At 33.9% G+C, this 15,551-nt stretch overlaps 1 protein-coding gene across 1 annotated transcript in view; it reads left to right on the plus strand.

The window, feature by feature from the left end:
* The window catches only part of Sema2a (Semaphorin 2a), a 584,325-nt gene that overhangs the window by 268,254 nt on the left and 300,520 nt on the right, over nt 1-15,551 (plus strand). Inside the window, exon 2 of the mRNA XM_074177864.1 lies at nt 9,716-9,803. Within this exon, the coding sequence (XP_074033965.1) occupies nt 9,716-9,803 (88 nt within the window). The remainder of the gene's footprint in view (nt 1-9,715; nt 9,804-15,551) is intronic.

Raw genomic sequence — 15,551 nt, forward strand, 5'->3', positions numbered from 1 at the left:
CCATCAGTTCATCTTGAACTTTCGGTAGATTGTACCCATTTAAATTTGATAGTTTATTTTATTGACTGAATTTGAAACTACTTCCACAATAACAATTCATGAGATGTAACTAACTCCTGTTAAATGTTGAAACACAGAAAAATTTACAGCTTTCTTGACTATTGCCTTGTTTATATTCATATAATATTACATGTTAAATCAAATTAGCTTAAGAAACAATTCGTTCAGGCCAGTCTTCCCTTACCTACACAATAGGTTTATGGACTGACACCTATCAGAAAACTACACTCCTGGCTAATACCACGAAGGGCATTGGACTATATCCGACAGGTTTCAGTGCGGGATTCTTCACAGAAGTAATTTCATATGCTTCTGGTGATACAACTGCTGGAATCGATTTTGAATTATTGGGACGGGCACACCGGTTTCGGGTTATTTGGCCTTTTGTCAGTGCAAGGTAGTGTCTGTCCTACATCAACACGAACTCGATGATTTCCTGTTAATAAAAATAAAATCCGTTCAGAGTATCATACTTCGAACATAGTTGAAGCGAACGACAAGCAATATATCTGCCATCGCACCTTCTACCTGTAAACAAAGTACTAACCAACCGCATACCCGAATGACCCAATCCTCGTATGAGTAAATACATTTCATCTATAGTAAGTGTGTCATTGGGAGTTAAATGTTGACCTATAGCTTATACTAACCTATATTCGAAAGATCTAGAGAGAGAATAAATCAATCAGAGTAACAGTTCTTAATAGTCAATTTGGTGCTGAAAGGAACAAAATTTGAGTGAATTAGGGAGTCGATTGTACAGCTGGTAGACGTTATAATCAAAGCAGTCACGTTATAATGATGTTTTTTATGATGGGATGGTAAATTGATGTTCGAATTTTAAGTTGAGATGAAGAACATCAGTACGGAAGCTAATCTTTTCATAGAGATAACTAGGTATTTTCGCTGACAATTATGAAACAAAAGACATAAATATATAAAATACGTCGGTTCTTCCTATCATCCTAAACCACTCATATGTTGAGAAACAGGTTGGCATTTCCGCCAAGTAATGGACTCTATCAAGCCAATTGCTTGATAGAGTCCATTACTTGGCGGAATTACATTACTTGGCGGAATTACATTACTTGCTTGATAGAGTCCATTATTCATTTTGCTATTACCTAGGTTATTTATCAGCCTCATGTACCTATACAATTTCCTTTGGACGTATTTTGAACGTAAGTTCGACATTTCTAATATTTTCTCAGTATTAGGCCCTTCTATTGAAGAAAAATCTGTTTCTCTGTTAATCATCTATCGTCTCCCCCCAAGAACGACAAACCTCAGAATTCAAAACTTGTGCAAACTATGAATTACCGAGGTTTTAACTGTCAACATGGCTTTCGAAATGAAAAGACTTCTGCTCTTAGGTAGACGTAATTTTTGGGGTTGACTCAGTTCATGCATATCAAAGATGAACGAGGATCCTCAAAGCGGCCTATTGGAAAGTAAACGTTCGATATCAAACGGCGCACAAGATTAGTCATGTAGTTTACTGCAACTTTCACTACATGGCAATTAGATAAAACCAGAGCTCAAAAACGAGGTATTCGTGATCCAAACCCAGAGAACACTGTTTCGACCTGTAATAAGTCTCGTCAGTGGTGCTACACACGATTGTACTTTGATACTCAACTGATCTGTTTCGGTCACTGGTTTCAATAAATATGTTTCAGTTTTATTCTTATGATAGGTACCTAAGAGTTAACTAGTCGATACTTAGAATTATTACATAAGAAAGGACTGGAAAAATAATTGACTCTTGGAGATTCATATACCCGAAAAGGCTATTTGAATGGTGATAAATAAAAAATCTATGTACTGTTCACTATTAACTTTTAATAATACAAGGTTCACTTGATTAGGCGTTATTTGAACTTTAAAACCGGAAGTAACTAGACATATATTTATCGTTTGAAAACGTTTTATTACATAAAGAAAATAGGAAGTGAGTTATACGTAAAATATGAAAGTATAATTTTCTGTCTACCTACCTCAACTGGAAGCTCATTTTATGGTTTAGCATATACGATAATGTGAAGTCATTAACAATTTTAAATATTCAGATTGTATATACACATGAAACCAATGTTCTGAAAAAATTAGAGGCAAAAAATGTTAATTTGAGTCACGGGCTAAATGGTTCAGCAGAAGAAGTCGAAAATCATTTACCATTTTTAACCGGTCTAGTTGTTTCTATAAAAAACTATAAAATTTTATATTAGCAAATTTAGATTTTTTCGTTTGAGTAATAATGGAAATTGCCAAGATAATGTTACAGTTTCAAACCCAGTTTATGAAAACATATCACCCCTGTTGAGCTAGCTGAACCATTTGTTTTATATTAATTTTTTGACCATGAATTTGATTTTTTACTTCATTCATGATTTTTTGTTCTTCATTTAACGGAGATAATGTGGGTTCTTCTAGCTTCACGTTGAAATAGCAGAGCCCAATCACAACTCATAGAGCCAGAGGTGTCTAAAATTTTTGAATAGAGTACAATATTATTCTAAAATTATGGTCTGAAAATTAATATAAAAATTCAATGTGGTTTTGCCAGCTTAATAGAGGTGAACATTTCTAAATTGTTTCAGAATATTTTAAAATTTCATTATTATTCTAGATGTTTGTATTCTAGGGAAATATTGAATAATTAAATCTGTAATCAACCACTTTTTTGACCATAATTAAATTTTTTCATATTTTGCATTATTTTAAAAATTTGACACTCAAGAGGTTTGTTTGATCCAGTGGTAATATAAAAAGTGTTATTGTAACCTTAAAACACTTTTTTAAATATTTTGAAAAATTATCAGTCATACTTGGAGTATATGATGAATATAGGGATTAAACTTCGACAACTGAATTGAAAATGAAATATCTTTCATTTTTGTTGAATAGTTTAAAAATATATTGTTTTGCAATAGTGAAATATCAGCGTTTGTATTTGTCAGATGTTATAAAATCCCACTGAAGGAACAAACGATAATATTCACAGTGTCACAGTGTTAGTTGACATATTCCTCGGAAATGACATGACCGATTTTTATGAAATTTTATTTGTATATTCGGTAGGTCTGAGAATAGGTTTTACTTTATTTTTAATCTGTTTTTCATTCCCCTAAGTGAAAAGGGTGCTCCACCCCAAACATTCATTATCGGGTAAATCCAATGCCCATCGTGGTGTTAGCCGGGAAAGTAGTTGTTTTCCAGCAGACACTTTCCAAGTACTACTGTGAAGGTCAGTAATTCGAATTTCTTCTGAAAATATTGAATTTCCTAATGAATATTTTACCATTTCAGTGCATCATATACATCGACATTGTATACAAATGAAATTTAGCTTCATATTGAGTTTATGGTCACTGACAGGACGGTAGCCGGTTGCGCGATGTGATTTTCTCAATTTGCTGAGATGGATTCATTGTTTCAGCACACTCCTCAAGATGTCCGATCACTGACTAACCCTTTCTACACCTATGATAATATTATAGTTATCATCTGTTAAAGGGCATATCTAGCGAGTTCATGGGTGAATTACCAATATTCAATGTTTTCTTATCGATATTATGCATTCACTTCAATCTCGTATGAACATCGGTGAACATTGTTCATATTATTTATCGGATCACACTCGTCCGACAGCGAGATCGATATTAATTCGAACAACTGGATGACAAAACTTATTTCATTTGGAGTATAATGGTTAAACTTCGAGAATATCACTTTTCTTTAAAAAAAACGGGAATAATTTGGCGAAGACATATTCCAAAGGAAATCAGGAAACCTCTCCGCAAAGTCAGGGCTTTTTGTCTTCAAAACTTAAAAGTTTCAGTCAACAAACAAGTTCGAAAGTTTTTGTAGACAGATTGTGCAAGTTTGCATGATGGTATTGTTCTTTGAAAACAATGTACTTTACCGAACTTATTGTCTGGCAAATTTTTATTGCCCCGGAACCGAGAGTATTATATAGTATTTTGTGCAAGTTAGGTCTTCTCGGGAAATTGTGAACGATTTCATCGCAGCGCAGATGACTAGTAAGAACTGTTATTAGATCCAGACTAAGATGTAAATGTTGAGAATTGCTTGTTGATGGTGTATTAGTCACATAGAAAAACTTCTTTCATACAGTCACGGATCTCGAGAATTTTAGTAAACTGTCTATTGGAAAATGAGAGTTTCTTCTATCAATTATTTTTTGTTAAAAACTTTCTGATCTTGTCTACGATGATGTATGACAGAAGAGAAATCCTCAACTGAAGTAAGAAATATATTAAAAAATGTCCATAGGAACTTTTGAAAAAATGGGGATATTATGCACATATATTTTTTCCATATACAGGAAGCAGAAGTCTAGGTGTTCTATTTTTTTTTTTTCGTTTCGATTATGAACATTGAAAAACATAGAAATCTCTCTCAGTGCGTGCACTCTAAAGGTTCGCAGAGGATATTTAATAGTTTTTAAATAATTGCCGTTAACATTTATGGAATTTTCAAGTTATTCCAGAATTTTTCATAGTGAAAGAAAAATTAGATACATACATATTCAAATACAAAATATCAACAGCTTTCATAAGTAATAATAATTTAGGTAGAACCTAAACACGTCTGTTTGGATAAAAAATCTACAATGTACGCACATCTTCAAGAATCAAAATACAAGATAAATAAAGATAACCTCAAAATCCTACACATATGTGATACAGGGAAGAAAATGAATTTGTTGGAAGCCATGGAAATTAACAAATCAATTGAAACCAGAAATATATACCTCTAAATGAGCAACTTGATTTATGTAGATCTCCTCTCTTGAATTTATAAGTTTAACAACCCCTATTCCTGATAAAACCAAGTTTTCAAACTTCACGTCTCAGTTTCATATTTGATAATGGGGTCAAACCTGAAACCGGTCGTATAAATAAAATCAACTAGTGGTAATTAGATTAGACAAAACTATTATTATTCATTTCATTAAAGTTTTTACTTTATATTCAATGAAACTCCCAATCGACTGGCCGTTATTGTAAAAATGCTATTGTTGGGATATTTTGAGTATTCTTGACAACAATATCATCCCCGGAATGAAAAAATGGGTATCACTGAAAAGTCTTCAAATATATCACGAATTAGAGATTACACTGAAAACTTTTGAAACGAGGATTGATGTAGGGGCTGAGAGTATATAATATAATAATAGGTTTGTCCTGGTTCTACGAAATTCGGGTTCCAGGACGTCAGGATCATGCGCAGTTGATATAGAGCGTTCTGGTTTATTGAGGATAATTTCGGACTGATGAATCCTCTGTTCTGGTTTCGACTGCGAAATGATCCTAAAATGTTTCGAACCGTCCAGAATCGTTCTTGCTCTCGAAGCTGAACTGTTGAGAACTGTTCCCGTTGCTCATGCGCATTCATGTGGAAATTTGTTTGGGCTATTTGCTAGGAAGGTTTTTTAATTATTTGATTTGAATAATTGATGATTTACGGTAGATAACATTTGAACTGACTATGAGGATACGTTACATAACAAAATGAACATGATCAATAGTATTTTCTCGTCTTCATCTCTTCATATATACAATAGGTGGCACAGTGGTCTCCTCAAAAGCGTTCTGGTTTAAACAAGTGTCCGAGACTATTTCGGACTGTTTGAGATTTTTTGTTTGTACGCATCATGTTTTGCGCAGTTTCCAAACAGTTTCGGATGTTTGAACCAGAACAAACCTAATATAATTACAAAGTTTGTGTCTCCACCTGTGTCTTTGTACATTAGTCTATAAGTTTCTTCGTTTCAGAGATGTTCCTTCAATCTAAACTTTCAAATTTGATGTACTGTATAAAAATCGATTTCATCATTAAACGTCTACAGCAACTTTAATGAACAATTTTTTGAATTCCGGGCAGAGAAACTAATTTATCTCAAGAGCAATCCTTTATCATTCAATGTGTTCAGATATAAAAACGTCAACATACAATTTCATTCATTCTAATTCACCTTTACCTACTTACATAACTAAATCTTCCAGAAGGTCTTTTGCTGTGACCCACATAAACTTCAGTACCACTTTACAAAGCGCACTAAATCTCTCAAACGGAAATGGGCCCCTGTCTTTGGAGTGATACATGATGCATTATCCCGCTAGCTGCCTTTCCACTGTTTTATTGAAATTGCAAACGGTCAGTTGTGAGTGGGTGCTCAACTTTTTCACGGAAAGCTCTGTGTCGAATGATATGTTGAATAATGATAGGTCCGCTTTTTCCACAGGAATATATATATATATATATATATATATATATATATATATATATATATATATATATATATATATATATATATATATATATATATATATATATGATGAATTGTTTTCTCGGGTTTCGCTCCGTGTTCTGTGTATTTTCTCCCCATAAGGATTATTTTCACAACGTTTCGGCAAAGTCTCATTTGCCATCTTCTGGTGATGTCTGGTTTTTTCAACTAGACTAGTTTTTTTCAACTTTGGTTATTCATTCTCTGTTAATGTCGGCACTACGTCGGTAGTTTTTCTTTTTTATCAAAACTTATATCGATACAGTTTTGTTCTTGTAAACAAGATATTATCGTCATACAGATCACTGTTACCAATGAGGTGCAAAATGGGCGAAATTTGCGCGTTTTCATTATCTTCGCGCATTTCTCGTGCTTTTTAGTTTTGCGCATTTTCCACCCTGCTACTTTGCTTCAGCAGACGAACTTCACCCAAAAGTATGTTCTTTTACGATTCAGTATTACACTTTACAATTTTTTGTTCAAATAATCAAAATAGATTAACCAAAACCACCTCTTCTGATATGTATGTTCTATGTATGTATGTCATAGTATAACAGGGCACAGACTGATCTATGCTCGATAGCTCTGTGAGACTTCACAGAAAAGCGAGCATGAAAAATGGCAAATAACACGACCAGATAATAAAAAACAATGTCTGTCTATTTTCTATGTATTCGCACATTTGTTGCGCTGCTGGGCTTTTACGGAATTTCTACGCATCACATTGCCTTAGTATTGAATTTTTGATGACACAAATTGTTCTTCATATATGGAGGTTGCAAACACAAATGATTATATATAGACATATAATTACCATATACATATATTTATTATAGAATCTATGAAAAGGCTATACTTATAATAATTTGATGTATTTGTTAATTTTTTTGAACTTTTTTTATTGATCTATAGTCCGTTAAATTTAGATCACAGGACCTTTTTTGAAATCATTATTCAAGTATTCGACCATTTCTGTATGAATTTCTTTTCCCTGCGGTCTAATTTTGGGCATTTTTAATATCCAGCTCCCGCAATTATCGATTACATCTGAGATTTTAATTTCAGTCATGTGGTGTACAGAGCAATCATAATGTGCAACAAATGCTTGAGGTAACTAACATATTTAATTTGATACGGATTAATATTATACGCTTCTAAATCCTTGCGATGCCTCCCCAACTTCCTAAGGAAAACATCGTCAAATTTAAACCATATATCACACTAAATTTCAATGTATCACTTCGTCCGTTGGTGAAAACCGAATGAAAATCCGTTCGGTAGTTTTTGGGTTTATCGCGTTCAAACATACAGACTCAGTGGTGGACTGTGTTATACAAGTTGTTTTATAATATGTAGGTACTATACTATTACGTATTCGAAACAACTTGTTACATTTTTTTGGTTTTTCCATCTTGTATTGGATAAGTTATTCAATAATTGTCATGTGGAATAGGATCCGATATTATGGCTATAAATACTTCTTCAAAAATAATCAAACATTGAAATGAATACCAACTGAAATGTATGGAGTACATTAACTAAAGGTTGGTGTACAATTCATCAATTATTAATATATCCATTCTAATTATAGATTGTATGGGCGTCCTCAGTTGATTGGCGTTTTTATCGATAGAAATTAATATTTCAGAAATATCATTCTCTAGCCAGCATTAAATATGGATGGAGTACTGACATGAATATGAAACTTTTAGTGCTTCCCGAAGGAGTTGAAATATACAAGTAGTATACAATCAACAATGAAAATTCATAGCTAATTGTGAAATGCAATTATTTGTTAAATTATTGACGTTCATTTCATTCAACTCTTCAACTTCATAACTTGTTATTATGTTATATAAGGTATAGGTACACTGATTATTATTCAATAAACAGTTTTTTTATAGTTAAGGGATGCTTGGTTATCATCACTACAGATTATGAAACAACATAGTATAAAACACAGTCGTTTCCCGCTGTCTGTTCCTATGTATGCTTAGATCTTTGAAAATCCGCAACGGATTTTGATGCAGGTTTTATAATATGAATGATTCAAGAGGAAGGTTATATTTATGTATGTAACATGCATAATATAGTGGAGAAACACTGTTAATTTTAGAGATTTTTAATGTGATGCGCTTACATTGCAAACGCTAGGTGAACCATACAAAATAGATCAAAATAATGTACTATAATATTGTATACCTCGAAAAAGACTACAAAAAAGTATGTGATGATATATGTCTATTCCTTTTTGATAATCCACAATAACCATTTTTATCCTTTATTTGATGCGAAGCATCAATCTTTTTACATTTAACTACCTTAAATACATTGTCCATTTAACATAGAATAATATGCCTCCTCACAGTATGGTATTTAAATGAATATTTCGGAAGATATTACAGATTTAAAATGCGGGGACATAGCGGTCGCGGCGGTACCGGCTGGGGGGCCGGCGGCGCGTGCCTATAAATACCGCGTCGAAGGCTGCGCTTTGGCCTATAGCACTTCATGATTAGCAGCGATCGTACGCGTTTATAATGTATATTTAGTATCAGCATTGAAGAGCCAGGACGGATCGCTACTAAGTAATGAGTCAAGTAGATCTATACATTTTTCTGTGTGTGAGGTCTGAGAGAAAGACTGGTTGCTCAACTACTTTTTTATCAGCCGTATTTTTTTATCATAAATACGAATATGTGTTTTCTGGCGTTTATTCGTATTCGAGCGTGTATTCAAAAACGATTCGTAGTGACATCATTAACTATAATTTGTGTCAGATGTCGAATTCAATAATAAAAACAAACTTCTCGATTTTCTCTAACTTCAATTAGAATCGAATTCGTGCATACAATAATTTCCCAGCTTTATTTTGTACATCCTCACAACGTAGTTTATAAAAAGTGTTCGGCACATTATAAGCTATAAGGATCAAAATAAAACAGAATCTGACAACTGACGTAACGTAACGTCAAATTTCGTTTCAAAACCAACCTCACGCTAGTTTTGAATCATCATGAATACGTTTCAAATCATAGTTGATGTGACGTCATCGTTTCAACGCCAGAATGAATGTATTTGAATCACAGACAAATACATTTTGAATACATGAGCGACAGAAAATGCCTTAAATGTACCAGTTATGATTAAACATCTCAGTAATTTCATTTCATCACTTCAACAACGAGAAAAGTTTTCTTGAAATTCTCATATGGAAAAAATATTTTAGGATTTTGGTCAAAATTTTTGACAAATCTTTTAATTTCCATATAGCTTGAATAACCCAAGAATTGCCATGATTTTTCCAGCGTGAAGTAATCTTTTTTTATTTTTTTGCAGATCATGTTCGAGAATTCAGCTGCGGAATGATGTATTATCGTACTTTTCACCTGGACAACAGAGGTGACGCCCTTTATGTGGGAGCCATGTAAGTTATACCTGAAAATATGATTGTAAATTGAATGCACGAAAATTGTTGAAAAACGAACGTGCACGTTAATTTCTAATGGTTTTACCAGTTTGCTAATCAGTTAGAATTCGTATGTTAGAACACAGATCATTTTGGGAAAAGAAGCAAACAAGAAAAGTGTACTATTATAACATTATATACTTTTTTGGGAAAAAAAGTTTTTGGCTTTCTACTACTCCATCTGATACAAAAAAAAGGGGATGAGAGAATCTTCCAAAGAAAGGAAGGAAGTAATCAATTTGAAACTCTATACATGAATGTGTAGATCATGCAAAGAAGTAACTTTCAGACACAAACTGAAAGAAAGTCCTCCTGAAACAGCTACTTTCATATAAACATTGAATTACACGAAAGAAAATAATACTTTCGAAACAAATACTTCTATATGAACACTGAATTATACAGAAGATACTTTTCTCTACTCAGTTTGTATTTCAAACATTTGTTGTGGAATAAGAATCAGATATCATTCACATGAGTTCTACTTTGAATGAATGGTAATAAATTGTACTCACATAGAACACTGTCACCCTCACTGGTATACACCGATGTTTCGCCTTAAGACACTTGCCCTAAGGCTCTTCAGTACCAAATTGGATAACATTATAGAAAATACACACACTTCATTCATGAATTACGATTTTGAATGTCACGGAATAAGCTTGATCTGCTTATGTCATCGTCCAGCCAAGAGGAATCTTATTTGAATTGAAGGGGTTATATTTTTAGGAGTGATTAATTTTTTGGGAAAAAAAGTTTTTGGCTTCCTACTACTCCATCTGATACAAAAAAAGGGGGATGTATAGAGTTTCAAATTGATTACTTCCTCTCATCCCCTTTTTTTTTGTATCAGATGGAGTAGTAGAAAGCCAAAAACTTTTTTTCCCAAAAAATTAATCACTCCTAAAAATATAACCCCTTCAATTATATACTTTATTTCAATCATGAGATAATTATTGTAGTTTTCCCTGAAAATGATAACATTCATTATGGGAACATCCGAAATGAAATATAAGATAATATACTTTTCTCGCTATAGTGTTTTAGAAATATAACGAAAAATATTTATTGAAGGTAGTTTTTGGGTTTATCGCTCACGAACATACACACGCAGTGATGTTTGTTTTACCTTCATTGCTCTGGAAGATGGCATCATCAGTTACCTATTAATTATAAACATGAACAAATATTCATTTTTCTTTTTTTTTTCTGCAGTAGTTGTTCATTTAAAAAAGACTCGAAGTAAAATAGACCAGTATTTTATCAAGCGCTTTAGGATATCATTGTTTGCCAAAGATATCTCGTCGTATGAAGACGCCATCTATGCAATCGACACAACAGTCAATGCACGAATGTCAAAGATCAAGGTTTTTTTAAGGGCGGAACTCAAGCATTACAGGAAAATCCTTGAGGCGGAGATTGAATCCATTCGAAAAAACGTTCTCAGGAATGTTTTTCTACATAAACGCAGTTCTCCAAATGAAAGATTTTTTTGAACTGTAAAGTTCGAGGTGTACTGAGTAGAACCTCAAAACGATGAGCAGCCACAGTCCGTCGCGTATTTTTGATATGTACCGCCCCTGGTGGAATCAAATGTGCCAGGTCACTTGAACACTTCCCGTGGAAGTATCTATAGAAGAGAGACAAATCTCCAACCGTTCTTCGATGTTGCAGACTATCAAGATTGCAAGTGATGTTCGCGTCTCCAATCAGGCAGATGACTCTTTTCTGAATGGATCCAGCAGCTTCTGGTTATGTTTGGGAGCGGAGCTCCATACATGAGAACAAGACTCTAAAGAAGGTGTGATCTGAGCTTTATAAAGCATCAATAGTTGCTAAGATGTGTATAGTTTTTGGTTCGGAAGAATGTTCTAAGTTTTTGAGAAGCAGCTTTTGCAATTCCAGCGACATGATTGTGCCAAGACATATTGGTGTCCATTTCAATACTCAACGCAAACTTATCGAAGCAGAAATCGGAATTGTTTGACCTAACATTATTATATTCGGTTCGGAAACATTTATCTTTTTGGAGAAAACCGATGCCTGGGTGTTTGTGGCATTGAATTGAACCTGGTTACTCTCACCCTAATTCGACATTACTTCTAGATCCTCATTGAGATATTGAACTTCCTGTTGCCGGTGAAGATGTGCATCCGCAACCGATGTACTGGAATCCAAATGTATTTAAAAGACAAATGTTGCTGTCTTCAGCAAAGCAATATATTGGATTCTTGGTCGATGTACAATAAAAAGAGGGTTGGAGATAATATGTATCCCTGGGGAACACCGGCGTTGATGGTGAAAGTATTCGAGAGATATCCATCGACGGTCACTTGGAGGGAACATTCTTTCAGGAAGCTGAGGAGCCATACACAAAAATGAGACATGCCATAGTATCGAAGTTTGGCCAGCAAACCCTCATGCCTCAAGCGCAACATCTCTTGACTGTCCATGTTTCTCGATTGCGTTAATCCAAATATGGGTGACATACGATAGAAGGCTGCCTGTTAATCTTTGTTTACAAAAGTCATATTCATGATCGCTCAAAATGTTGAAGCTTTCCAAATATTCGGGGCTTTCTCCATGATTTTTGATATCACTGATAGCAAAGCGACTGGTCTATAGTTATTTGGTAGAGTTTTGTTGCCTTTTTTGGAAATAGGCTGAACGCGAGCAATCTTTCAATCAGAAGGAAAACCCCTCTCTTGTAAGACAGGTTGAAAAGTCTGCAAAATACTGGTGCGAGTTCATTTGCCACATTTTAAGTACGATGACGGGCACTTCATCAGCATATTGAGATGTTGCAAAATTAAGTTTCATCATTACCCCCGAACGAGATTCATCCTCTGTCATCACTGCAGCTTTCACGGCAAAGAGACCAGATGAAACCAGATGCAATAACAAAGATCTCGTAATCGAACAATAGTCAACACTGATTCGACCCAGTGGTCTATCCCCAGAGGTCAATCCTTCCTAAGAAAAAGAAAAAAAAATTTCGCCTTCTGTAGTCGCTATTTATGTTATTGACAGAAGACTAAATCCAGAAAAGAGCCATCTGCCTTATTGGAGACGCGAACATCACGTGCAACTTTGATAGCCTGGAACATCGAAGAGGAGGGGTTGGAGATTTATCTCTCTTCTTTAAATACTTTTATGGAAAGTGTTCAAGTGACCTGACACATTTTATTCCACCAAGAGCGGTACATATCAGAAATACGCCACGGACTGTTGCAGCTCATCGTTTTGAGGTTCAACTCGGTACACCTCGAATTCCACTGTTTAAGAACTTTTTCATCTGGAGAACTGCGCCTTAAGGAGCGCCTTAGGGATTTTCCTGTAGTGCTTGTGTTTTGTCCTTAAAAAAACCCAAATATTAAAGATGAATGATATTTTCCAAGAAAGTCCGTTGCAAAGCCTAGCTTCGACGTCTACCACCTTTAACCGATACTGAGTGATATGCATATAATCCTGATAGACTAATTCAACAGTTTCTGTCGAGATACCAAACCAATTTTTGATTTGAGCTTACATTTTTTTGTATTTCATATCGCTGGTTGTATTGTTTCCTTTACTCCTTTCTCGCCTATCGCTGTTGTTCGTGTGTTTTTTTTTGTCTTTCAGCTCTGCTAGCCTGATTGTTAGCTGGCAGAACCAAATCGCTTATTTTTTCAATAAGAATTTTATTCAATGTAGGCTTACTTCAAACTTTTTTATCACCTTTCAAATATTGAAGAAATGTTCAACTATTATATACCTATTGTTAATTTCTTTGAATGAGTTTATATATATTGAATTTTATGAAATGTAATGGTCATACAACCTACCTAAGGTGACATCTTGAATAATTATCTGAGCTACTCACATTTGCCTCACGCCTTTGGAAAATTCAATCCGACGTCCTGTCAGTTTATTTAAGTGAGTCTTCAGTCTCAGTTTTTTCGCGTCAGCAAAGGTAATGTATTTTTTATGGCCCTCTCACCCTTCCAAAAACGGCTCTATAGTGACGCATTACCAAAGCGTGCTGCTGAGCTAACTTACCCCTTATCAACAATCTCAAATAACTACAAGTCAAACAAGCTACTTCTTATCTGAATCTGATAAAGGAAAAATATGAGATCGGAAGGAAAAACTAAATTAAAGTGGCATTATATACTTTGAGCAGTCAAGAATCGTCAGACTATCAATTTTCTTTAGCAGTGACATGTCGACATGTGCACGATGTATTTGAAATGGTTACGTTAAGCTCTATTGTGAGCTGACATCCATGAAAACTCGATTTGAATATTAGTATGGAAGATTTAGACGGATTACGTTGGGATTTTTATTTTTTTATAATTCAAGACCCAATGATAAGGACATCCTTAGATATAAATTAGTTTAAGATATCGAATGATGCCTATTCTTGTCTCTCATTTGGTGAGATGATTTTGTCGAATTGGACTTTTGATTCAAACCTTTTACGTAAATGTCGTGTTGCTTGAAAGAAATATATTACTCTGAGACTTACAGTTGAATAATTTTTGTGTGTATGAAACTGTATTACCTGTAATACAGGTAATTCAAGTATTTACCAGTTGCTAAATAGTTTAGGGGATTGGTCATACCATAAAAATCCTTTACCTCTTCAGAGTTAAAGGAGATATAAAACTTTCAATAAAATCAAACCATTTCAAATATTGAGAATAAGTTTTTTATATAAATTAACTTTGTTTCTCATATATTATCATTATTTCTCATTACCCTATATTTTAATTTTGATTTTGTACAAATTGTCAAAAGAACTTCTCACAAAAAGATAAATTTGATTTCATATCCATACAAGAATAATTTTTACGTAGACGTAATGTCTTTCATATCTCTAAGGAGATGCAAATCCGAATTTTTTTCAAAATTTAGCTGGGGAAGTTTCACTGTGAATTTTTAAATTTCGTGAAACACATTGACCGCCAAAACTTTGGTCACCAAATATCTTAGTGTGTCTGTTCAACCTTCTTATTGGATTTTTTTGAAAATTAGTTCAAATTTTCTCTTAGACCGATCACAGCATCAACTAACTGATTTCCAGTGTTGATATTTAACACCCAATTTATAACTTTTTCTCGTTTAACTTCGCACAAACGAAAATCAATTATCTGAAGATCCGTTTCAACAGTTGAAGTTAGATCGAACTTTTCCGTTTTAAAAAGCAATGCTAGACTGAAAATCTTCCCTACGATCAAGTTAGATTACTGTAGATGCCAAACAAATTGATTCCTGAGCCCTTTGCAATTTTCTCCGCAATCCAAAGGTTCTGTAGTTTTTCTCGAGTCATAAATTTGTTTTTTTGTTAAGGTTAAAAGTTTCGGTATGATATTCCTTTGGGAGACAAGAGCTGTAGATTCGATTTTGTATTGAAAATGATCGAGTGTTGTTGAAATTGAAAATTACACGTTGGATTCGTCTGTTTAAATTTATTACGGTTGAGGTATTGAAATGGATGAAGGTAATGTGATTTTTATCAAAAAAAAGTATAGAACAACAGAGATATCCGATTTGGATTTTTTTATAATATCTGATATTCTATCTGTATTGCTTTTTGAACAGGAGATTTTATGAATTTGCTTGACGAAACGGTTTAGAATAGATTACCATGTCGTATTCGAATAAATATCTGACCATACAGGTTGTTTTCTTAATACATACATGTATTGATACATAAATACTTGT

Source organism: Leptinotarsa decemlineata, unplaced genomic scaffold, assembly GCF_025532065.1.
Source record: "Leptinotarsa decemlineata unplaced genomic scaffold, Ldec_3_MD MMD2_tig00003308_RagTag_RagTag, whole genome shotgun sequence".
Taxonomy (NCBI): domain Eukaryota; kingdom Metazoa; phylum Arthropoda; class Insecta; order Coleoptera; family Chrysomelidae; genus Leptinotarsa; species Leptinotarsa decemlineata.